Raw genomic sequence first — 25,568 nt, 5'->3', positions numbered from 1 at the left:
AGTAGTAAGGTAACAGCTACTGTATTGTCTGCTTTCAACTTGGACAACTCTCTAGTAAACAATAAGCAATACAGCCATAATCAGAAAACACCAAGTAATCTACTCTAGCCTTCTAGGTAACTGACAGAAAAACCACAGAGGCAGTTAACATTTTTGTCTTGAGAAGGAGACAAAGACATATGAAGCCACCAGAAAGGCTCCAGGCTGGACACAGGCACTGGGCTGGCACAGGCTGGACACACTTGGGCTGCCACAGGCTGGCCCTGCACTGCCAACTGCAATCTGAAATTTTCTGTCAGAAACTCCACTTTCTCTCTGGACACTGATAAGTCGTGGAGACTTAATCGGAGAGAAGGAGGAAAGGAAACAGAACAAGAATGCCTGCTGTCTCGTGTTCATTAAGGCAACAAAGCAGAAGAAGGCTTTTCTCACAGACTAGCCAGCACTGAGAACAGATGTTCATGGAGGGACCAACTATGAGAAGAATACACTATTAAATTACCTCAGTGAAGCCTTATAAAAGACATGGCGTGTGCTTGCTTTGCAAGACAAAACTTCATTTCAAGACATTTTACTAAAAGAAATAGCTTAAGTAATATGTATATGTAATGTTGAAAAAGATGGTACAAAGGGGAAATTAATTACATCTATGTCTACATGTTAGTGAAAGGTTCTAAGTAAAATGCTAGCAAATGTCCCATACTGTTTTAGGAAGACAGCAGATGAGCCAGCAAGAGGGCTTAGTGGTAAAAGGCGCTTGCTGCCAAGTCCGATGACCTGAGTTCAAGCCCCAGAACACACACTCTGAAAGAAAAGACTCAACTCCTGCAAGCTGTCGTCTGATGGATGGACGGACAGGCAGGCAGACAGATGGACAGACGGACAGACAGACTCCCGCACCCCCAGATGGGCAGAAGAGAGGAAGGAAAAAAAAAGAAATAAAAACCTAAGAAAGATTTCCTACAGTAATGATACAGTTGGCTCAGTGTTAGAATATCTATTTTAAAGTATACAATGTTGATATATGTCTAAGGGGAAAAATTAATCATTCCTATTGGTGCTCAAATTGCTTGAACAAACTTCAACGCTTATAGCAACTGTTTTAAGATATAGGATACTAGGAATGGATTGCTATTTCATTGACATAATTAAGTATGTAGGCTTTAGTCATACAGCCAGATCTCATCAGACAAGAGATGCAACAGAGACTTTTCCACAAAGATCAGGGGTAAGGAAAACACAGATACCCATTATTATGCACTATCATATCTGATGTAGGCGCCAATGCCATTAAATAAACTATCTCTATTTGCGGAATAAATGATTATGCAGACACACACACACCAAAAAAACCCCACCCACTAACAATTCAGAAAATGAATTCAAAGAATAAAGCAATTCAGTAATGTAAAAGAAAATAAAACTGGCACATGGAAGTTAATAAGCAGACGTCATTCACAAGAGTAGCCAATGAGAGGGCATTACGCTTGTACAAAACTTCTTTCATAACAGCAACAAAGACAAAGGATTTAGCCATAAATTGAACACAAACTGCACAAACTGTACAAATGTGCATAATGAAATGTTTACACACTCTTAGACAGGAACATAGAATCGAAGCAACTAAAAGGATTATTGGATTTCTATACAGTACAAAGGCAATATTTTAAAATATAAATTTGTAAGTGTAATTCAGTATAGAGAAAAAAATATAAGTAAGCATTCTTGTGGAACTAGACATGTTCACACAAGACTGCTTGTATAAAAATAAATATGCAACAAGACCCACAGAAGCTTTAAAAACAGGGAGCATCTAGGAAACATAGCAGATATTAAAATACACTAAATACACTAGTCAGCTCCCAAGTAATCCAGGCTGAGACACGAAGAGAGAAACTGACCACAGGAGTGTCTTCCAGGCCCTCAACACATTTCTGATTAGTGTGTTAACTAAACACACAAGCTGTTCTGTTTTTTTGTTTGTTTGTTTGTTTGTTTTTTGTTTTTTGTTTTTTTGTTTTTTGTCAACTTAACACAATCTAGAGTCATTTGGGAAGGGGGAATCTCAGTTATGAAAATACTTCCAAAAGACTGACCTTTGGACCCAGGACCATCTATGGTCCGATGGACCTGGGTGCTATAAGACAGCAGGCTGAGCAAGCCACGAGGACCAAGCCAGTCAGCAGCACCCTCCATGGCCTCTGCATCAGCAGCTCCTCCTCCACAGTGCTCCCCTGGCTCCTCTCAGTAATCAATGTTTTGCTTTTTGGTAATGGTATTTTACCATAGCAACAAAAACCTTAACGGAGACAGATATCGGTACCAGGCTGTGGGGTATGCTGTGACAGGCCTGGCCATGTGGTTTAGAGGAGGCATGTGGTAATAGGTGCATTCTGGGATGGCAAAACCACAGAGTGCTCAAGAGTTCACTGGACAGTTCTATGGGAGCTCGGAAGGTAAGACTGTTGAAAGCTATGCAGATGGTGGAAGATTCAGAGGGAAGTCTGAGAGTCCCTTAAACATTACTGCACCATTCGGTATGAATTAAGAATCCATGTTTCTGGTCAGTTGGGGGCTGAAGAATTAGCTATGAAGAGCCCAGCATTGAGGTGAAGTCTTCTAGGAAGTACTTCCTCAAGGTCAGCACACGGAAGCTGTGTCGTCCAGAGGGGGCCAAGGCTAGATGTGACCTTTGTGTGTAAAAGTATCACATGTGATACTAGTTTAGAAAGCATGAAGAGGTCATGGAGAATGGCTGAGCGCTGTGAGAAGCCAGAACAGGACATGAGTGGAGGTGCAGCCTCAATAGCAGAAGAAGCTGTAGAATTGAAGGGGTCGTGGAGCTAAACCTGAGGCTTTGGCACCATGTGGCAGGGTCAGGGTCCCTGAAGAGAGCCTAAGAAAAGCTATTGGTAAAAGAGTAGCCCAGTTATATCACAGATCTTAGCATTTTGGAGATGCCTGTACCATGGGCTGACTGCCAAGGACAGTAACAGGTCTGGAGGGGAGCCAGGCTGAGTCTGCGGGGCAAGCGGGTATACTGTCGATGGCATGGTCAGATAGAAGGCTGCTTGGCCCCTACAGAGTCCAGAAATTACAAAGCAGTGGATCTTGACCTGTGGGGTATGACCCATTGGGGGTCAAATGACCTGTTCACAAGGGTCGCCTAAGACCATCTTCATATCAGATATTTACATTACAAGTTAGTAGTAAAATTATAGTTATGAAGTAGCAACAAAATTAATTTTATGGTTGTGGGGGGGGGTCACCACAGAATGAGGAGCTATATTAAGGGGTCACAGCATTAGGAAGCTACTGGCCTAGAGTAAACCCCACATGTAAGATACTGAACTTACTGCACTGCTGGACTTCCATATTGCTTTGACCTGATTATAACTGTGCCCTGGCTCTTCCTTTTTAAAAATAACTATATAACTTACTGTTTTTAATCTTACAGAGTCAACCATTAAGAACATTTGGAATATTTTAAAGACAATATTTACAGAGGCTTTTACCTTTAAGAGACTGGACATTTTAAAGATACTAAACTTTTAAAATGTTTGAATTTTTATAAAGTCTGGGGCTTTATACATTGGACTGTTTAATATTGGAGTATCTCAGAGATGAACAAGAAGGGTTATCATTTAATAAGTGATGTGTTTGTATACCAAGTTAACAATGGGGTCTATTGTGGGGTTGTTTTGTGGGTGTTGCTGGGATCAACGTGACAGAAGCTAGAGTTATCTGGGACGAGAAACCTCATTTAAGAAAACATCTCCATCGGATTGCCTTTAAGAGAGTCGGTAGTGGTTTTCTTGATGTATGATTGATATGGGAGGGCCCAGCTCAGTGTGCGATGGCGGTGCTCAGTTCTCTGAGGAAGCAGGTTGAGCAATCCGTGAGGAACAAGCAGGAAAACGGTCCCCCCCTGGCTTCGGCTGCAGTCCCTGCCTCCAGTGTGGGCGCTGACTTCTCCCACGTCCTAACTTAGCTACTAACTAAACCAACAAAGACGTGAGTCTCAGGAGTTTGGATTTCTAAAAAACAACAAACAAAAACAACACATTTTAAAATGCCAGGTGGGCATGGAAGCCTACATGTAATTCCAGAGCTCACAAGGCAAAGCCTTGTCTGACAAGGATGGCTAGAAAGCCAGATTGGAGAGTACTGGGTTCAGCTGAGAATCTGACTCAATGAATATGGTAAAACAAGATTGAAGAAGACTCCCAATGCTTCCATATGCAAACACATGTACACCTACACAGGAGAGAAAAAGGAAGAGAGGATGTACAGATACAAATAGATATATTGCACAAGGTGTATATCTCAAATAACTGTGGGAAAGACAGACTTAACTATGGCTGTGTAGCATCTAACATTGTGATCAGACCACATGTGAGGCAGACGGTGGTCCCATAATCCTATAAAGGACCTAAAAAATTCTCATGGTCAGGTGATATAAACACTGTAATGCTACCCAAGTGTTTTGTGGAAACAAGGAGAAACACTTACTGTGCTACCAACTGCATGAAAGTGCAGCACACACAGTTAAATACAGTAATAATAATGCCGACAACAACCACGATCCTAGCTATGCATTCAATATGCAATCCTTCCCATTATTTAGAGTCACAACTACTCACAAGCCATGGTACAGCAGCGGTAGCATTAGATGGCTCATCTTTACCCTGCCTTTTGCCTGAATCAAAGCATCATACTGATTGACCGAGCTGAACTGTCTAGGTCTAATAAAGGACATGCTGTGATACCCACACAATGAGGGAATTAAATGACTGTATATTTCTCAGGCTGGGCCTCTGTTGTTGACAATGCATCGTGCCTTGAAGCAGAAAAAAAATCATGCGTACACTAGAGGAACGTGTGGACTAATCCTACCTTCACAGCGATATAGGGAAGAATGATTGGAAAGCCAGCGCCAATGAAAGACTGATAAATCTAACTATGGAACTCTTAAATTTATTGAGGGGGATGGGAGGGGTCAGTTGGTGCACGTGTGGAGGTCAGACACCATTGTTGGCATTGTTGGTAAGAAACCAACTCTCTGGTGTTGATTTTCCCGTCAACCTTGTGGTATCTGGGGCTCAAACTCAGGTTGTCAGGTTTGCGCACAAGTACTGAGCCATCTCATCTTTAAAATTTATGCTGCAATAAATACAAAAAGGTAGAAGACAACAACGCAGCAAGTGGGGTCCCTGGCGGCTTCTGGCCCAAGAGAGGCCTGATAACCCTCACGTCTGGAGAGTTCACAAACCAATACACAAGGGGTAGGAACGTGCGCAAATGCATACCCAGAGAAGTGGCAAAAGACAGTCATAAACTTACGAAACGGTATTCTTTCGGTCAAGAGAAAACATTAACAAAACGCCACTGAGATTGAGAAGGCAGCAGAGCATGCTGGGAAGGCTGAGGTCATAGACTCCTCTGTATGCAGGAGTCTGGTACATCTCTCAACACCAGCATGGGACTAGCAGGACAGCTCAGGGGATACAATGTTTCCTGCCAACTCCGGGCAGCTGAATTTGGTCCTCATGTGCAGAGGCATACATGCAAGTAGTCTTACATGTGTGCACACAAGACAAATAGACGAAAGAAAATTTACAAGATTTTTTTTTAAAACTACACACATTTTTTTTGCTTCATATAACAATCCTATTTTTTTGTTGTTGTTGTTAAGGAATTTACCCTGATGGTAAATATCCAATAAACTGAAAATATATATAGGCACGCATGAGAAAAATCACTGTGGCACTGTCTATCACTACAAAATGCAGGAAGTTATTTACAAGGACACAGACATGGGAGATTGAACAGCTGCACTACAGTCATGTAGTGGAATACTATGCAGCTGTAAAAAAAAAAAGTCAACACACCTCCTACAAAGACTCATGTAGTGTTGTTCAGAATAGGACTAAAAGAGGGAAAAGAGCAAAAAAGTATATTAATGCTGTACAACCTTTAAGACAGGGAAATGCATGTGCACCTATGCGTGCACACACCTACCTATACACCTGATACTCGTGTCAAGAAGTACAGGAAGAAAAAAAAAAAAAAAAAGAAGTACAGGAAGAAGCTTGGTAGTAATGGTAGGTCACAGCAGAAGGGGCGCTTCTCACCTATCTTTGTATATAGCTCTGACTTCTGATTCATGGTAATGTATTTTCACCAACTTAAAAATACAAAGGAGATTCTAAGATAAAATTAAATCGCAAACTGAAACTGGTCAACTCTGTGTTATATGGAGTAAACATGAAGTGATGGAGACCTTGGAACAAAGGGAACGTTGAGTAAGGTATTTAACCTCTAACTCTGTGAAACTAGCATAAAACATTCTAAACAAACAAACCCCCAAACTCAGCTAGTAACTCTGTTTTGTTTTGTTTTGTTTTTTTAAATCAGAGTTTCTCTGTGTAGCCTTAACTGTCCTGGAACTCAATCTGTAGACCAACTATCCAGCTCAGGAATTCTTAATTTTAAGGTTGCAAAAAAAACCAAAAACAAAACCAAAAACAAAAACAAAAAAACCAAAAAAAAAAAAAAAAAAAAAAAAAGCAACGCCTCCAACAAAACCCCAAACCAAACAACAACAACAAACAAACAAAACCAACCAGACAGTAAGAGCCATGCTTCTTAGGTTGAAGAGGAGAATAGCTACCCTTGAGAGGAGGAAGGGCGGAGGGTGCCCTGGGGGAGCATTGGGTGGCACTGTGTTGTTGTCAGGCAGATGGGTGCATAGGGAGAGGTAAGCACATCTGTATAAAAAAGGTACAGGAGCCCGAAGATCATGTTTGCTAGTGTTTGCAGGTGTGTATACAATCCTAGCTCACAGCCCACAGCTGGCTCCTATATCCTCCATCTAACAAAAACACCAAAACTGATTCTACAACTTGCAGAGGCAGGACAAACAGGAAACACACTTTGGCGTCAATGCTCTGAAAGGGATAAGGGAAAAGACAGAGCCAGCTTAAAGGGACCCCACCAGCTACATCCAGAGTGACGTGAGCAAAATAAATACTACTACCAGAGAGAAGAATCCAAATCTCAAAAAAAAAATGACCCCCCCCCTGGCTATGAATTAGCCAGGTGGAGAATAAAGGCCATCGTTAAGTTAAAAGCCCCAGAATTCCACTTGGAAGGGATGATCAGCTGACTTAGTAAATATCACCATATTTAACAATCTCCAAGTATTTCAGATACAGATTAATCACAATAAAACAATCCATCCTACTGTTTTTGAAACTTTCCTACAAATCTGAATTAGCATCAAAACTAGTTAATAAAAACCTCGTGGGAAGCTTAATTTCCCTCTCATCTGTGCATCAATAGTGCACAGAAAACCAGCTTAGTCCTCCCTCCCTTAAACTTGTCTGCTAACTCTTCTCCTGGCTTGGTAGAGGTGCCCTGTGCTGTCTTTGCACCTTCCCACAGGGGAATGGATGGCAACCCGTAGGTCCCACTGCTAGTCTGTCTCTGGAGCCTGTCATCTATTGGTGCAATTACATGTCAATCAACACTTTACCAATGCCTATCATCTATTGGTGCAATTGCATGTCAATCAACACTTACCCTCAGTCCTCCATCTGACTCAACACATCCAAAGGAATCCCCCTTGCAGCTAGCTCATTTAGCTTACCCCCTCTTCGCCTATTTGGTTTCTCTCCTTAAGGAGTCCCCCCCCCCCAGGAAATCACGTCATACGAACAATTTGCATAGACATAAACTCATGGTGCTGATGACAGCCGACATTTATTATGCATTTTATTTTATACTGCTGACTTTGTTTCACTAACTCTCACGGTAAGACGGAGAGACACCTTCATCATTTTACCTAATGTTTTGCTTACCTCCTCAGAAGCATGACCTTGTATTTACACAATACGAACCAAAGGGACAAAAGCAGAGAAAAGGTCACAGTTTCTTAGGGCAATGTACTTTCTTAGGGTATTTTCATAGCAACTCCTAACTAAAAGTCCTCCTTAAAAACCCAGGACCGATTCATCCGGACTTTAGGGTCTGTCTTCAGAACAGCAAAGCAGAGAAAAGCAGATCTGTGGTCAGCGAAGGTATCTGCCCTCAGCTGTTTGTCTGGTTAGGAAGAGCCTCGGTCTTCTTCAGGCGAGTAATGGCCAATCCTGAACACCACGCTGGCTGGCCACTGTGAGCACACAGACCCATGGCAGGCTCAAGGCTGCTGTGTTTCTCCATTCAGATTAAAACTAAACTAAACCCACTAAACACATATTGGAAAGCAATCCACATAAAGTCGGCGCTTACTGCATTAAAGCCAGAGGGCTGCCCTGAACTGCCAGGCTTTGGAGGGGCTACAAAGTTCTCATCACAGACGCAGGAACAGGGACAGCCATGAGAGTGAGCCACTCTAAGGGGCGGACAGCTTTTACTTTATTTCACTATGATCACTTCAGATGTTTCTGTCTACAACGACCTTCTTGCTTATATGAGAAAGTTAGTCAACTTTTACACATTAAATATTTTCTACAGAAACATCTGCAAAGCACCACACATAACAAAGTTAGGAAGAAACAGCCTTTCTGAGGCACCAAAGAAACCTTATCAGACTCTCCATGTTCACAGTTCTTAGAAAGTCCTGGAGTCCAGGCATACCCTTCTCCACTGAAAAGAGGAACAATTTACTTACAAGTTTTTGTACTTCACATAAAATTCTTCAACTTCTACCTCCTCGCCAGATTCCTTCTGCAAAGAAAGAAGATTTAGGTACACGCTTCAAGATCACGCACGGAAGATTTCAAGAGCAGCCTCGTACTCCCTCCCACCTCGGGACGCGATGCCCTGATGCCCAGGGTGGGGGTGACCTGCCTGGAGAGAGGGGTGCACGGGAAGCCTCGGTAGGCAGCCCAGGCTGTGGGGACTGCCGTCCTGAGGCGCGTGCACGCGGCTCCACTCAGTGTGCTTGTGACTGTACGGCATGAATCATTTTAACTCCTCCCTAACCACATGCAGCTTCATTCACAACAACCTGACCCCGAGCCTGGCACCCTGCCAAACCCGCAGTGGTAAGGAGACGCCAAGTGTACCATTTTCTCAGGCAGCAGCCAATTAGCAACTGCTCTCCTGAATGCCATATGTATTATTTTTGGCTGCCTCATGGCAACTTTACATTGTGGGTTTTGTAATGTTTTAAAATATTTAAAAGACATTTATTTCTCCATATAGTTAATAACTCTAAACAAGAAGTCATATAAAAGGAAACCTTGTTCTTAGGTGGGACCAAGGGCATCACGACTCATGGTTCGGAGTTTTACTCAGTGGAACAATTAAAGTCTCTCAGACAAGATGTCTCACACACACGGCAGCCAAATAAAATTAACACTTCCAATCCCACATTTAGGTGGGTTAAAATTGCGATGCACGTCCACCAAGCCACGAGCTTTAGGCGGTCAGACGGCTTCCAGAAGGTACCGAAGACAACATGAGGTTATGGTTCAGAAATCTCTCTTTTCCTTTTCACTTTTGTTTTTAGGGTGTGAAACGATTTGTAAGATGTCATTTTCTTATAAGTGTTTGAGCAGATAAAGCAAAGACGTAAATCATAAATGTCCTTTACCCACGTTTCAGGAAGTTCTTTTGCGCTTCTGTGAGAGTCCGGGAGACCGCCCAGCATAGGAGCCGTGTGGCCTCACAGATCTTTGAAGACAGTGAGGTGAGTGGGAACAGGGACGGGGCCAAACAGGAGGCGGTGTGGAGGCTGACGGAGGGAGGGCTCTCGGGCTGGCCTCCATATGTAATACCCAAACCACAGTTGAAGACTATAATCTCAAACCTTTTATCAGTTTCAATTAAGTCTGCACTTTAAACTGATTCTCACCAATGAGAAGCCTAGATATTCTAGCGTGTGGCCAACACCTCCAACATCTCCTTCTACCCTAGTGGGCTTATGAAAGGCCCTACCCATAACACAGCTTTTTAAATCAACACATTCAGCTTCTATTTATCCAAGACGAAAGGAAATGAGCACATACACAAGAGGCATCACAAAAACCCAGGTCACTTCGCTGCTCTCTTTGCTTCAAGTGATGCTCCAGCTCTGACCTGACTCCCCATTTCCAGCCCCACTAGTCCTTCATCCTACTCAGTACAAGATGCATAACATTTATACAGAATCTGAGTTTCCAGGAGGAAACTAAAGATGAAAGCAGCCGGCCAGCAGGAGTCTTACGGCACATCCTAAAGTCAACTCAAAATGGATCTGCAGTAACCTGGAGTGCAATCTTCCATATCTCTGTAAATTTTTGAAAACAACACACCTTCCGGGTGGGATCAAACAAGCCCTCATCTATATGCGACGTCATTTCCTCTCTCTCCTTCCATGCTGTCCTTTCTGCCTTGGTCTTAATGGGCTCAGGGTCCCATAATTCTGTCACTAAAACACGCAGACCCGAACCTTCAGCAGCAGAACTTGGTTGTACTCTAGCTCCGTTCTGCTCCCTGAAAGCCATCTGTCTCAAATGCAGTAAGACCCACTTTCTCGTCACGATCACCTACTCCAGGAGGAACCTGCTGAAACTCTCCCGGCAACAAGATCTGGAACTGTCTGGGAGAAGCAAAAGGATTGTGAGACTCCGGTTAGCAGCTCCTGGAACTGGTGAAGAACCACTGCGGGGCCTGTGACTTGTACATGTCCCCAAGTAAACAAAAGGCTGTCTTCTGTGTACCTGGCCATACATGTAACAAGGCCACATTCTTTGTGGCTTCAACTACAGCTGTTTCTAGCAACATCTCACATGGATGTACAGCTCTCCTGATAGGATGCTGATTCATGGCTCTCTTGAAGAACTCACTAAAGACATCTATCTTCTTTGTCCATCCTCCAACAGCCCGCACTACCACTGCCAGTGTGCAAAAACTACCATACTCTGCAGACTCACTGAATGATGGGTACATACAACTTCACACACACACACAACACTGACATTACTCCTTGGCCAGCTACTGTTCAACTTGACAGTGCTCTGAGCATTTTCATGTGTTCAATAGACATTTGAAAAATGGGTATGCCTTTCATTCCCATTTTATAGTATAAAAAAACCATCTTTGTAAGTTATATGAAGCTTGATGTTTGGATGTATTAACATATTTGTCTCTGTTCATGTGACAAAGAACTTTACATCAGGCAAGGAGCCTACTTCTATAACGTGGGCTGAAACAGCCCCCAGCACATAACTTGCACCCTCAAAGAAGGAGTAGCCTTTTAAAAATTAGATTGTCTCCCCTACTCAAAACTATACAAATAATGAACAAAAATTGAAAAAGAATCCAGACAAAAATAATAAACCGCTTCTGGTCTAATATAGTTTATACTCCAACAGAGATTGTGAGTCACAGTCTACTTAGTGAGAAAATAAAGATATTCTAGGGAATATGGTTAAGACCTTAATTTTATAAAATGTTCTACTTTTTTATTGTTTGGTTCACTTATCCTGGATAATTCAAAGTAACTTCTTATGGAGAAAACATATCATGTTAAATAAATTTTAGGGAATAGAATATAGTTCATCCAAAATCTGCGTCTAAGATACTTCTGACCTTATGATCCAAAAAAGGACTTTGATTATTTTCTATAGATAGATAGCATGTAGAAAATGCTGTAACTAAATATGGAAAATAAAACTCCTATGCACTCTAAACACCCATGCACATATTCAAACATAACTCAACATTCACATACAAGACCCCCTTCTCCCCTAGGTCTTGGGGATATTAACTTGTGTTTAGGACAGTATTTAAATGCCAAGACACGCCCATTTGTTGTATGCTAAGCTGAGGTGTTCTCCCAGGTAACCATCTGAGTTTACAGAACTCCATCATAATGGATCCCCAGCCTCGTGGTGCTCCAGGGATGGAGGAGAGTGGCTTTGGAACACATTGCGCTCCTCCTATGTTAGCACACTCAGAACAGGCCTGAGAGCTCACAGGTTCCATGGTACTGACAGACAGACAGCCACACAGAGACACACAGACAGAAACAAATGCACGTGCGCATGTGCATGAGACAGAAAGAGAGAGAAAGCACGCACGAGCTGTCTTTTCACAGACAATTCTTAAATTATTCATGGTAATAGGAAGCATAGCTAGAATCCAGAAGAAAATCTCAAATTTCTTTTTGTTTCCATGTGCAATATTGTCCCCTGTTATCAATTTTTAAAATCGATAACTTAAAGCAGCGGATGTTGAGAGCATTAGCAGATTAAAGAGTTAGCGCCTGTTCATGCTCGGTACTTCTGATGGATTTTTAGGAGCCTCTGAGAGGCAGCAGCAACAGAGGAGCAGCCGTGGGCTCTCCTTACTTTCAGACAGTTCCTGTCTTCCCGAGAACTTTTTCCACCAATTTTCTCCATTCCCAGATTCACCAAGTCCACCAATCAGTGGTTCTCAACTCATGGGTCATGACCCCTTTGAGGGTCAAGTATTAGACACCCTGCTTGTCAGATACTTAACATTACAAACCATAGATTACAGTTATAAAGTAGCAATGAAAAAATTTTCTGGTTGGGGATGTCACCACAACACGAGGAGCTGTGTTAAAGGGTTGCAGCATTAGGAAGGCTAAGAACCACTGCAATAAATGCTCCATCCTCATGCACATCTGCAATGACATCTAATGCCTTCCAGTAAGCCACACGGGGCTGTTCATAGACGATGGGGATATCAATTCTTAATCCATGGGCACCTGCCAGTAAAGGCAGGCAGAAGGGAAAAACTAAGTTCTCTGAAGCAGGCAAAACAGAAAGAGAAGCCGTGTCCACACCAAGTATAATCTCACTAGCTATGGTATTATAATAAAGCCAATTAACACTTCAACTCTAACCCTGCTAAGCATGCCTGCTGAAGTACTATCAGTCCCACAGAAATTAGTGTACCCCATCCCAACAACAAGCTATTTTACTCCAGTCACATCAATTCAGTGAAAAGGACCACTCTTTGAACATGCCAACTATTTAAATTTTATCATATATCTGTACTCACAAATTAACAGTTCTAGAGACATTAGGAAAAAGGAGACCTTTCTGACGAGTTAAGAAGTGCTCGTGTCTGTTTCAACAGGTGACAAACCTGGCTTGGTTTTTATCATTTGATCCATCAGGGCATGAAGCTACAAACTCAGTCACCCAGGGTGTCCTACACACCCCACCTTCACACCCGATTTGAAGCACCTTGACTTGTTGCTCCAGATAGTGTTTACAGGAGCATGTGGTGTGTAAGCCGATAAGTGTGCGAATCCTGAGTACATAAGAAGAAAGCAAGCCTCAGTGAGAGGCAGACACGAGCCTACTGTTGGGGCAAGGGTATCTCAATGAGCTCTCAGTTTAAAAAATATGAGTTTTATTTTTATGTATGTGTCAGAGTGTGTGAACATATGTGACTGTAGGTCAGAGAGGGCATCGGTCACTTGGAGTTGGAGTTACATTATAGGTGGTTTTGAGACATTCAAAAAGGGGTGCTGGGAACTGAACTCAGGTCCTCTGGAAGCAGGAAGCGCTCCTTCCTGATTGCTTGGTTACCTCTTCAGCCCCAGCAGATGAGGCATTAGCAGAAATGATTGTGTTGAATGTCTGTGCTCACCAGTACTTTGTTGCTGATAGCGGTGCTTCTGTCCGTCTGTCTGAGTGTCTGTCCCTCTCTCTGTCTGTCTGTATTTTCCCTCATCTGATAGTTGATAAGCTTTAGGACAGCACCTAAGTCCCATGATTCTCTTGTCCTCTGGGAAACTATACCTTGTATTCATTTTACTAAAAGAAACCACATCTGCTCTACATTCCAAAACACAGCAAGGGCTACTCAGGCTTGAGGCTGACACACATCCACAGTTCCCACGTTCTAGAGACACAAGCTCAGCATTTCCCGACGTGGGCAAGAAGGCAACCAACACGGAGCAGAGAATTTCCAGTGGCCGGAGAACATCCTGGCGTTCTCCTTTCTAACGTCCCTTGGCTGCGAGCTTGCCCACTGCCCACTGGCACTTCTGCTTATCAATATAAACCGTATCGGTAATAAAGATACTCGACACATTAAGTTATATATGCGAAAAGTGGTGCGCAGCCTGATAAAATGTCTGCTTGCCCCAGTAATGGACAGAACTTGCTGAGCGCTCCCAAGTAAGGGCTTCTTATGAACATCCTTTTTTTAATTAAAAAGGCAGTCTGTACGTCTATAACCCTAAAACATTTCTTTTGAGTTTCTTGCCTTCTCCAAAAAGGGTTACATAGGTTGATACATCTTAATGCCATTGCTTAATGGAGTTCTGATTTCATCCCAGAGCAATCACCCATCCCGCAGCTTGCACTGGCCTAGCATATCAGAGCGGATCAGAAGGATCACCAGACACTTCAGCTTATGGTAAGAGCGGGCTTGCCGTTTCTTCAGTTTTTGTTTGTTTTGTAGTTGATTTTGTTTTTTGGCTTTTTTTTTTTTTTTTTTTTGAGAAATGGTCACATGTAGAACAAGCTGGCCTCAGCAGGCTGGCCTCGAACTCCTGATCTTCCTGCACACCCCCATACCCCACGCCATAATGGAATCTCAAAAGGGCAGCGTGCAGCCACAGACCACCCCACGCGGATGGATGCCGCCTTCGCGCACGGCGCTCACCTGCTTTCTCACTAGGCGACTGCTCATAATCTTCTCCACCACTGGGCCTTCTGCATCAACAGATTCCTGAAAAAGAGAAAGTGGTATCCACCAATCCAAATGGAAAGCCGACTGACCTGTGCTACATTTAAAGGCAAATGGGAAAGCGCTCCCTTCCGCCACGCCTCCCTGCCCTTTAAACCACAGGGTCCAAAGTTAACAGTGGGAAAAATTACTAAAAACACGAAAAACCTCATGTGACTGAGAAGCAAAGGAAGGGTGTGCTTATGACTTCCTGATTGTGTGGTTAATTATGGAGACAAGCACAATCCCTGAAGCCACAAAACACTCACTCCGGCTGCTAAGAAAAAGTAATCTGTGCATGACAGCCGGTCAAAAGCAACTTTTCTACATCTATATTCGTGGAGTGAACACTCCCTCTGCTCAGTGTCTGCAGGCAGCTCTCTCTGACAGAGGTTGTACACAACACTGTACAACAGTTTAACAGAGAACAAATGGCCGACTAAGCACAAAGCTGCATTTAACAGGGCCTTGCAACTGGCGACGCGTTTGTTAACTAAAGTACAGTAATAGCAAAATAAATAAATAAATAAATAAATAAAATCTTTGCAATAATCAATTCTGTTACTACCCGCGCTACATACAAACTATTTTACCCATCATTTACATTGCACAGAAAATAAAGTGTGCCCTGCTGGGTACTCCAGGGCAGTAATGTCATAAAGGGGTTCTGACGGTGCCAAACAGCCGGAGATGAGCCTGAGCGGTTTATTCCAGTTCCAGGAGCTACAGCACTGAATTCTCAGAGGGAACTTCAGCGCTTCATATTCCAGCTCAGACTCTTCCTCGGCGGAGACCATTAATTCTCCAAAATTGTGTCAAATTACATATCATAGCCTTGTGTAAAAATACATTTGAGCGAGCAGAGCTTTTTAAGAAACTACTAAACAGCAAATTTCCCACAACACCTCAGGCAGCACTAGCAGGGCGTCCCCTGTTCAGAGTCCACCTCTGCCACAGAAACTGCTAGGCTTTCAGGTATGAGGTTTCCAGTCCACCTTGAAAGTACATGGGAAACGGCACAAGCCTGGCCGCTGACCTGCTGCTCTGACTGCGAGGTGTTGGAGGGGGAGTCTCTTCCAGCAGCGTCTGCATCATCTGCCTCCTCATCAGAAATCTTGAACTCCAAATCTTCAGTGTATCGCTTCCTCTTCACCTGCCTGCTGGACCGCCTCTTCTACAACAGAAGGCCAACAGAGTGAGTTTTAAAGGGTGGGCTTTGGGGCTTTATGACACACAGGATACACAGTAGCTGGACTGTTTTCCTTCCTTCCATTTCTAAATCTTAAAGAAAAAGCAGCAATTTTCATCCTGAATGTCCTGAGTGAAAAGACCGTTATGATAACCAGAGTAATTAACTGGAGATCTGGGGTCCCGGGAACTTGTAGCTCTGCTGCTCTGAACAGCAGTCCCTTCGACAAGAACACACAGGCACATACCTGTGTACACACCCCGCCATCTCCATTGAGGGCGGGGCAACCCCAGGGGTGCACAGCGGAACTGTGGGAGTCTAGCACACTCGTCTCTGTTTTTGTATGACTGAAAGTTTTAATGTAGAGAGTCCACCAGCAATGGTGCATTGGAGAAGAATCTACAGGCTATGACGGTTAATGCAAATACTGTTATACTGTTATTTCTCAAGGTATTCCAATGTACTTTAATTTGGGGCTTAAAAGAAACAGTCAAGGACTGGGGATGTACACGTCAGTGATAAGCACTTACACAGCATGCACAGAGCCCTGGGTTCAATTCCCAGTCCTGGAGAAGGAGGCAGAAGGAGTGGGAACTGAGATGTGCAACTCATACTGAGTAGCTTTGATAAGTAGGGTGGAGATTTTTGTTTGTTTGTTTATCTGGGGACAGATTCTCACAATGTAGCCAGAGCTGGCCTGAAAATCACAACTAAACCAAGCCAGGCTCCAACACCCTAGAGATCTGTCTCTGTCTCCCAAACACTTAGACTGAAGTTGTGTGCCACAGCAGTTCCAGTTCAAATTTTTACCATGCCGCTTAATGTTTGGACACAGAGGCTAAGATGGAAGCCTTAAAATGTCGAAGATTGGTAATCAGTATGACAGTTGGCAAGCGGTTATGCTTGCGGTCAAACACAACCCAGGACAGGACGACGGAGCCTGTGGCCCACCAGCTCTACTTCTGGGAAGCTATGTGATGGATGTGGAAATCTGCCCACGGTAAAGCGAGGAATGAAAGCAAATCATGCAACAGCAAAAGTAGCTTCTGATTCTACTTGAGACAAATGCAAACTGTGTCTCTGGATGTGTAGACGGGCAACAAACCTCTGGAAATGAAGAGAATCTGTGGCTTCAGCATAATGCACAGCGTTTCATTTCTCTACTTCTTGAGAAATACTCAAGAAGAAGATACCTGTGCATGCTTCTGCTAACAGGAAAAAAAAAAAAAAACTGAAGAAATACTAAGTGTTACTAGGAATAAAGTTCTGAATGAAAAGACAGGAGTGGGGGAGGGGCAGAGCATCGTAATTTCTGTCCTAAAAGAAAAATCCTTTTTTTTAAAATAATGAGCAAAAAATCGAAATTCATAATGAAAGGATGATGATGTCACCAATAAATCTTGGGCACAAACATTTTTCTAAGAATTGTGAACTGCTGCTTTTTAAAGAGTTTCATCTATTTTACAGCCCAGCATTAAGATAGAAGGAAGCAAAATGTCCATCAGACATATGAAGAAGGTATGGCACAGACAGTGTGATCTGTCAGGGCAAGCCCGATGCACCGCACCGCATCACACCAGGAGGAGCATGTGATTTAACCTGCTTTTGGTTAAAATCGGTGTGTCCTGAGGAGAAAAATAAAATGTGGCCTTGCTGTGGCCACACCTTGTGGAAGAGTCAGAGTCATTAACATGTCATTTACTTTTGATGACCAACCAGGGCATTTGAAACTCTTCACTCCGAGCCCCTCACAGATGCACCACAGGAAGAAGAGTAACCAGGAGGAAGCCTGCATCACTTCCTGTCTCTGGCGCTCTCTGTGGCCGTGCCTGACTCTGGCTGCTGAATACAGAACTGTTATTCTGAGACAAGGAGACAGAAGCTCTGAGCTTGATTTGGACTGCTGAGCCCTTTTCCCTGCCTGAAATACAGGGAGAAAAAGGAGAGGTGGGGAGGTGAATGGGAAGGAAGGAGACTGGAGAGAAAGGGAAAGGAGGGACTAATACCCACCCCCTACAGAACCTCAGTCAGTTCTATTTAAAAAAAAAAAAAAAAATAGAAGCTGTGCTTGTAAAGTGGTGAGGAAATTAACCTAATGGGAAATAATTCTATTGTTTTGAGACAGGGTCTCCTTCGGTAGCTTTGGCTGGCCTGGAACTTGCTATGTGGACCAGACTGGCCTCAAACTGGCAAGTGCTGGGATTAAAGGCATGCGCCACCACATCCGGCCTGTGAGAATAATTCTTAATACTGTCCAGATATTCTTGTTGCAAAGCCCCTACTTTAAGCACAAATTAAGACAAAACAACCTCCAGGATACAATGGATTTTATTAAAAATTTTTAGTCTTAAACTCCTTAAGCAACTTTTAAGAGGAGAGATGGTGTGGTGGTTGAGGGCACGTGTTGCTACTGTGGAGGACCCAGGTTCGAGTCCCTGCGCCCACACAGTAGCGCACAACCATCTTCAACCATTCTACCCTCTCGGGCCCTTCTCGCAGGCTGTTCTACTCAAGAAGAATGCAGCACTGAAGCCGGACTTAGGCCCTTGGGCCTTGGGTAGGAAGACTCGAGAGTACATTACAGGTCAGAGGAGGCCCAACTGGGCTCTGAGGGCTGGCTGCCTATCCCAATGGGACTCAGCAGTAAGTGCTCCCTGAGAATTCGGATGTCACTTGCACAAGCCACATTCCCAGCCATCCCAAAGGACCAGGCTGGCGTGCTTCCAGGGAACCTATCAAGGAAATAATTCACAACTGCCATGCGTACTTTTGAGTACTCTGTCAGTCCAAATAGTGAAGGCAGTGAGCTTCGCACACAAGAACCCAAATCCGTACTATTTACTTTGAGAGCTCAGGAGAATCTAACACCGAGCCAGTTGGCAAAGTCACTGACTCATTCATCAAAATTCTACCATGAATATATCACACCCCTGACCATGTAATATCGATAAGCTGCAAAGTGTGTTTTGGTGCAGGATAGACAGCTCGGTCGGAAAAGCGCTTGCCTTGCAAGCATGAGGCCTCAGCTTCGTTCCTTTGAACAGAGCCATGGTGCGGAGAGACATGCTCACAATTCCAGCATTAGGGGAGTGGAGACAAACGCTCGGACTCACAGGCCAGCCAAGGCTACAAATCCACGACAGTGAGGGATCCTGTCTCAAACACACATTGGCTCCTAAAGAATGGCACCTGAGGGTGGCCTCTTGCCTCCACATGAATGTGCACACATGTACACACACACACACACACACACACAGGAGGGAGAAGGAGAAATCAAATAAAAATTGACAAAAAAAAACCCAAATTTATTTAAAAAATTTAAATGAAGCCGGGCGGTGGTGGCGCACACCTGTAATCCCAGCACTTGGGAGGCAGAGGCAGAGGCAGAGGCAGGTGGATTTCTGAGTTCGAGGCCAGCCTGGTCTACAGAGTGAGCCAGGACAGCCAGGGCTATACAGAGAAACCCTGTCTCGGGGTGGGGGGTGGGGTGGGGGGGGTTCGGGGGGAGGTGGGGAACAAATCCAAAAAAACAAACAAACATACAAAAAAATTTAAATGAGAATGACACTTTAAATGAAGTGATATAATAGCAATGCTAAAAATGCTTAAGACAGCATAAACATCAAGACATACATTCATGGAAATAAACGCAGCTCTTTGCAATCTCAAAGCTCAGCAGGTCCCCAGAGTGAGCGGAGTTTCTGTGGGCCCTGGTTTTCTTCAAGATGGATATAATGTTCAGACAACAATAAGGACATCGCATGCACACCTGACAACACAGCTGGGGGTTGGGGGGGGGAGACCTTGTATGCTTTACATGTGGCTAAAGTTACCCCACTCCCCAGCTGGAGCCTGGAGGGGAATAATGGGGTTACCTGGACACCTGGGTCTTCATCCTCTTCGGGGGCAGGGGATGGTGGGGGTGTTTTGTCCAAGTCTGAATTTTCAGAACCTTCTGTTTTTCCTTTGTTGACCTTTTTCTTCAGAGCACTTGCTTCTGAATCCGGCTTCTTATTACTAGAATTCAAAGTGCATCATCACTTAGCGTACACTTTCTCGGAATGGTTTCCCACATACCCCAAATCTTCTCTTTCTGCTCATAAAGAGTGGAGGCAAAGGCCCTGTCGATGGTGTCGGGCCTTTTCATTAGATGGTACTCCTAATTAGGGTTTGACAACAAAACTTATAATTGATGGCCTTCAGCAAATTCCTCACCCATTGAAACAGAACTGAATGTAGAACTCTAAGCACTTCATGAGTACTGCCCCCAGCCCCTGCTGACGCACCAAGCTGTAACAAAAAGCTAAGTGTGTCTTTGCTAGAAAGTCAGGTAGAGACAAATACCTTAACCAAAGGAAAAAATACCATCTAATGACTATATCCTTATTTCTGTGGCACAGACTTTTACATAGTCATTTTTAAGTCCTATGGTGACCAGTAATAGTGGATTTTTTAGTATCACATTTACAAATGCATACTAAAAATTCATTTCCTAGAAATACATAATTTTATTTAACTCGGTGTTACTGTTTACAAGTAAGTTTTCTTTTGGCACTAAGCATTTTGGAGGGATAATTGCATTTGGCCTTCATTTTCCCCCCAGTGCTAGCAACTGAACAAGGGGGGTGGGCGCAAGTGCTCTCTCTCTCTCTCTCTCTCTCTCTCTCTCTCTCTCTCCCCCACCAGCCCAACAATTAGCATTTCTACCAAAAGCTAAGTCTTTGAAATTATAAGTGTGTGCTTGTGTCTCACCAATAACTGAAGCTCCCTTTCCATGTTCCTGAGAAACACCAGTAGATTTGAATGATAAACCAAAACACATGAGCACACTCTGAGAAAAAGAAAATTCTTGGCTTATCCCCCACCCCCAAAACCCATCCTCACCATACTTTTAGAGCAAACACTCAGTGTTCCCTTTAATCTATACTCTGGACTCAAGACTTTCTAACATCAATGACCATGTGTTATATATACAACCCAGAAAACAATCTGAACACAGGCAAAGACTTTGTTAGGAGGAGGCTACAGTAGCTAATGATTCTAAGTTCAGATGTGTCACGTCAGACCCTTCCAACGTGTGTCAATAGCATTTCCGGCACACACCTATAGCAGTCTTCTCCACTAATATGGTTTTGATCATCTTAAACTTGTTGTTTTTACATACTGGGACCTTAATTTGATACATGAGCATTTTAGCATAGCAAACAGCTACATCAGGAAACAACTGAAAAAAAATTCCAGATGACCAGAAATAGCAATTACATTTCAAAAATTTTGTTTACGGAAAAAAGGGTGTGTGTGTGTGTGTGTGTGTATGTGTGTGTGACTAAGTCAGAGATCCACAGACAGCAGAATATTTTTTAAATTAAAAAATTCATGCAGCAGTTCCTGAGGAGAGTGTCCTGGTGTTTACGCTACACACTGACAGAAGTCTCCCCTACCATGAGGCTCCATTTCCAGCATTTATTTCCGCTCTAACTGCCACAAATTATACAATACTACAGCTGAACGCTGGGCCCCTCTCCTTTCATCTGCACGCCAAGAGCAATCAGATTACCCTGGTAACCAGCGGTCACATGACCAGCACCTGCTCTTTTGGCTGGATGCCACTGACTAAAGCCATCTGCTTCCCTCAATCAGCTTTCAAACATTCTCAACACCTGCGCTGCAGTGTTTTGTGGTTTCTTTTATCAAATCAGTGCAAAACTGCTTCCAAAACTTTACATATTTCTCGAATTTGTTTAAATCAGAGGTAGGTCTGTCAAAGAGCTGAAGCACTTGCCAGGTAAACTGAGCTGGCAGGGCGTGCTTTCCGCGGTGACCTCAATCAACCGAGTGACGGGTGGAGTTCACGTCTGGGGGCTTTTGGGCCTCGCATGCGGCATCCTGCAGGAGCAAAAGCTGACTGTCTGGTTGGTGCCCAGAGCCAGGTTTGAGGAAACATCTATTTGCTGGGGGACAGAAACACTAATGACTTTCCATCTGCTCTATCCAAGGATGAGCTGTACGGAACTTCCAAGATGGCTGAAAGTCAGACAGGACCTCTCCAAATGCTTAGACAAAAACCTCCCAGGCCAGGCAAGCACCTTGAGTTCTGATTACTGCGAGAGGCAAACTCATTAGAGCTCACGGCATTCGTGCTGAGGGACAGGTAGGCTCTCCCACCCACCAGTATACAAACCAAGAACCCTAAGAAGTCAGAAAAAGACTAAGGGATCTTTAGTGGCCACCCAAACACTTTATAAACCAGGGCAAAGTCCTCGTTATGGTTTTGGAATAAGCCAATCTGGATTTCTATGAAGTTTAATATTCAAACTGCTTTGACCTACGTAAAAATCCAAGTCACTATTTTTCTTCTACCTGGAGAACTACTACAGAATGCTAGTTTCCACGTCAGGAACTGGTCTGAGCTCTAACTGCCACGGTTCCCACAGTGACTCCCAATAAGTCACATTTAGTTTTCCTGCACCTCCATCCCCTCATCCGTCTTGTGAGGGTAATATCTGCATCGCTAGCGCTTTTGTGGGTTTAAATGGGAAGAGATGAGAAAGAGGCAATGTTGACAGAGAAGGTCACTCGCTGCACACCCTGGAGGACAAGTAGCATGTCTGAACGGTGCGCGCTCTCTGCGACCCAGACCCACCGGTGCCAATTCAACGGGGGAACACACGGAGAAAATCCACGAGCTTCGAGGATCACTTAAACAACATTCGTAGAAGGAACATCGATGATCAGCATTGGTCACTAGATCAAAGCACACAAGACATGTTTCCCCTATGTCACACTACCACTACTTCAACCAAGCACCTGTCACACCAACCTCGGTGACAATAGTCACTGACATCACTCTCGCCCCAAGGGAAGGGTCCCCAGTGTTAGACCAGTGGGAAAAGAACAGAGTCCACATACCATTCCGTTTGTATCTGTAAGGTTCAAACTGTCCTTTTACTGCCAGACTCCAAACATGGCCATATACTCATTCCTCTTCCAAACTATATTCAAAGCTGGGATATGCAAACAGGACATCTGCCTGGTTGTAGGGATGAGACTATTGTTAGAACTCCCTTCAGCCGACATTATGGCCTTGAAGGCTGCATGGTGAAGGCTACACAGGCTTTGGCGTACGTCCAACAGATGCAATGATGCCTCCTCAGTGCCTTGGTCTAAAAGTAGGACCAGGAGAAAAGCCAGGCATGCACAGGCCCTAGTTGTTTCCTCCCACTCTGCTCGGCCTCCTGAAGCGTCTAGATCTGACGGAGCCAGAGCAGCACTTGCAAACTCCTTTCTTCAGGTCACTGAAATCTGATGAAGCCCTTAAATCAAATCCGCAGCGTATAATGTCTGCAAATCCCAGTCCTAGGGTGCCACCCTCCCCAACCTACACAAGTCACAACATTGGCTTCTTTATGGTCTCCACAGCCAGGCTCCACAGGCCAATGCAATGAGTGCTGAGCGCCTCCGGCCTCTGGTACCTTGAAACCTATCTGCTCGTCTACAAGACTTAGCTGACACATCTTGGAATGAGTTCCAAGAAACATTTTCAGAACGCAACAGTAGTCTAGATCGCGTATGATTTCAAATTCCTATTTAGGTGTCATACAACATGTAGATACTTAAATCATAAAAGAAGTGCATGTTAACATTACTGAGTTATATTAAAATCAAAGCACTGTGAATCTTTCATCAACTATCTTGCAAACTAAAAAGAGCTATCTTTGAATTCCTGCTGCCTACTTAGACGGCTTACAGGCTGCTTATGTTTCTTTTGCTATTTAATTCAACAGTTTAATAGTAAGTACAAAGCTCTTTTGGGGGTGGGTGGGGAGTTCCAAGACAGGGTTTCTCTAGGGTGTCCTGGGTGTCCTGGACTGTAGACCTGGCTGGCCTCAAAAATCAAGAGATCTGCCCACCTCTGCCTCCTGAGTGCTGGGAATGATTAAAGGTGTGCATCACCACTGCCCAGCTACAAAGCTTTTACTATGTGCTGATACTTTCCTATTTTCAAAAAAAAACAAACAAACAAAAAAACAACAACAACAACAACAACAACAAAAACCAAAACCCTCTCACACACTATAAAGCGAAAATACACTACACAACCAGGAGACACTGCCAGGAAGGCGGCTCAGAGGGTGGAAAGCGCTTGCCACAGAAGCCTGGTGCCCTGGGTTTGATCCTGAGGACTCCTAACATGCACACTGTGGGGTGTGCTCACATACACAATAAATATTTTAAAAAGGTAAACAAAAACTGGAATAGCGTCTACATTCGTGATGCACCGTCTATGAAGCTCAGTGTACTAGAGGTGAAGAACTGGGGCAGCTGACAGAGCTTGCCTCAGACACAGGAGGCCCAGGGTAGCCAAGGGAGGGGAAAAGAAAAGGAGAACGGGAGGGGCGAGGAGAGGGAAGAAAAAAATATCCAAAGGATGACAGTGTGAAATGAGGTGACAATAGTAATAAACTTGAGGGAAACAGGTAGTTTCCAAAAGCAATACAATAAAATACCTTTTACAAATTTTATCCCCAGGTCAAAAGTCCACTCTCCTCCTATCTTCCTTAATCAGCAATACAACTGAAATACAAATCCTGATCTATCTATCCCACCCCACAGACTTAGATCCAGAGCCTCTACTCATGCTAGTGAGTCCTGGAAATCAAACATAAATCCAGTGACACCCTGGCAATCTGAAAGGCCACTGTTGCCCCTGAGGCCTCGCGTCTCACACCTTATTATAGGAGCAGACTCACACTGGGCAGCACTGGGGGCCACGGTCCCCACAGTTCATCGGTCACCCAATGCCACCAAAAGCATGCACCACCTGGAGGAGAATGCTTAGGCGCAATCACAAACTCCACATTCAGAGCTGCACCGTCCTGTCCGGTGTGTTCTCAGGATCCCACTTCTGGAAGGATTCCTATTTCGCTGAAGACACAATAGACCATAAACACAGAGTGGGAGCCCTTGCCTAAGATGGGGCTGGTTGAACAACTCTCGTGTGAGAAATTGCAGGCTTTCTAAACAAGGCTTTATCCAAAGAGCCAGAGCTTATTAGAAAGCCTGGGCTAGCCTGATTTACGACAAAACAGAATGCAGTTAAATAGTCATTAGTGTCAACCTACGGATCTTCGTTCTCGGAAGAAACTTTAAAAAAGGACCCGTATCGTGAAACCAAATGTGAAGAGGAGTAAGTCAATTAATAAAGGTGACTGACAGTGGGCGGGCGCTAGCGACCTAGCAGGCCCGCAGGATGAAGTAAGCTAATGAGGAGTCTCGTTACAGTGGGAGAAATCAACCTTGAAACTTAGGGCAGGACGATTAATCAGGAACATTATTAGGGATTCAAGCTTCTCCAAAATATTACACCATCTTCTTTAAGAAGGGCATTGAGACATATTCTTACAACTGATGTGCTGGAGGGGTGTGTGTGTGTGTGTGTGTGGTGTGGTGTGTGTGTGTGTGTGTGTGTGTGTGTGTGAGAGAGAGAGAGAGAGAGAGAGAGAGAGAGAGAGAGAGAGAGAGATGCAGTGCCATGGATGTCCAGGCTCTCCCTGACCTGAGCTGAGCTCCAGGCTGACTGAACAGCAAACTCAAGGGACACAACTTTTTGCCTCCTCAGAGCAACAACTGTAAGCCCATGTCACCGTACCCAGCTTTAATACAGCTACTGGCTACT

The 25,568-nt window shown here is 44.0% G+C and overlaps 1 protein-coding gene across 3 annotated transcripts in view; it reads right to left on the bottom strand.

Moving 5' to 3' along the window:
- Chd7 (chromodomain helicase DNA binding protein 7) overlaps positions 1 to 25,568 on the bottom strand; it is a 182,693-nt gene that overhangs the window by 48,708 nt on the left and 108,417 nt on the right. For all 3 annotated transcript variants that reach the window (XM_052176045.1, XM_052176047.1, XM_052176046.1), the window contains exons 4-7: positions 19,768 to 19,909; positions 15,740 to 15,877; positions 14,641 to 14,706; positions 8,675 to 8,730 (exon numbers count right to left, since the gene is read on the bottom strand). In XM_052176045.1, the coding sequence (XP_052032005.1) occupies positions 8,675 to 8,730; positions 14,641 to 14,706; positions 15,740 to 15,877; positions 19,768 to 19,909 (402 nt within the window). The remainder of the gene's footprint in view (positions 1 to 8,674; positions 8,731 to 14,640; positions 14,707 to 15,739; positions 15,878 to 19,767; positions 19,910 to 25,568) is intronic.

This window comes from Apodemus sylvaticus, chromosome 3 (genome assembly GCF_947179515.1).
Source record: "Apodemus sylvaticus chromosome 3, mApoSyl1.1, whole genome shotgun sequence".
NCBI lineage: Eukaryota > Metazoa > Chordata > Mammalia > Rodentia > Muridae > Apodemus > Apodemus sylvaticus.
The sequence above is the reverse complement of the archived record's forward strand: the minus strand, read 5'-3'. Positions and strand labels throughout refer to the sequence as shown.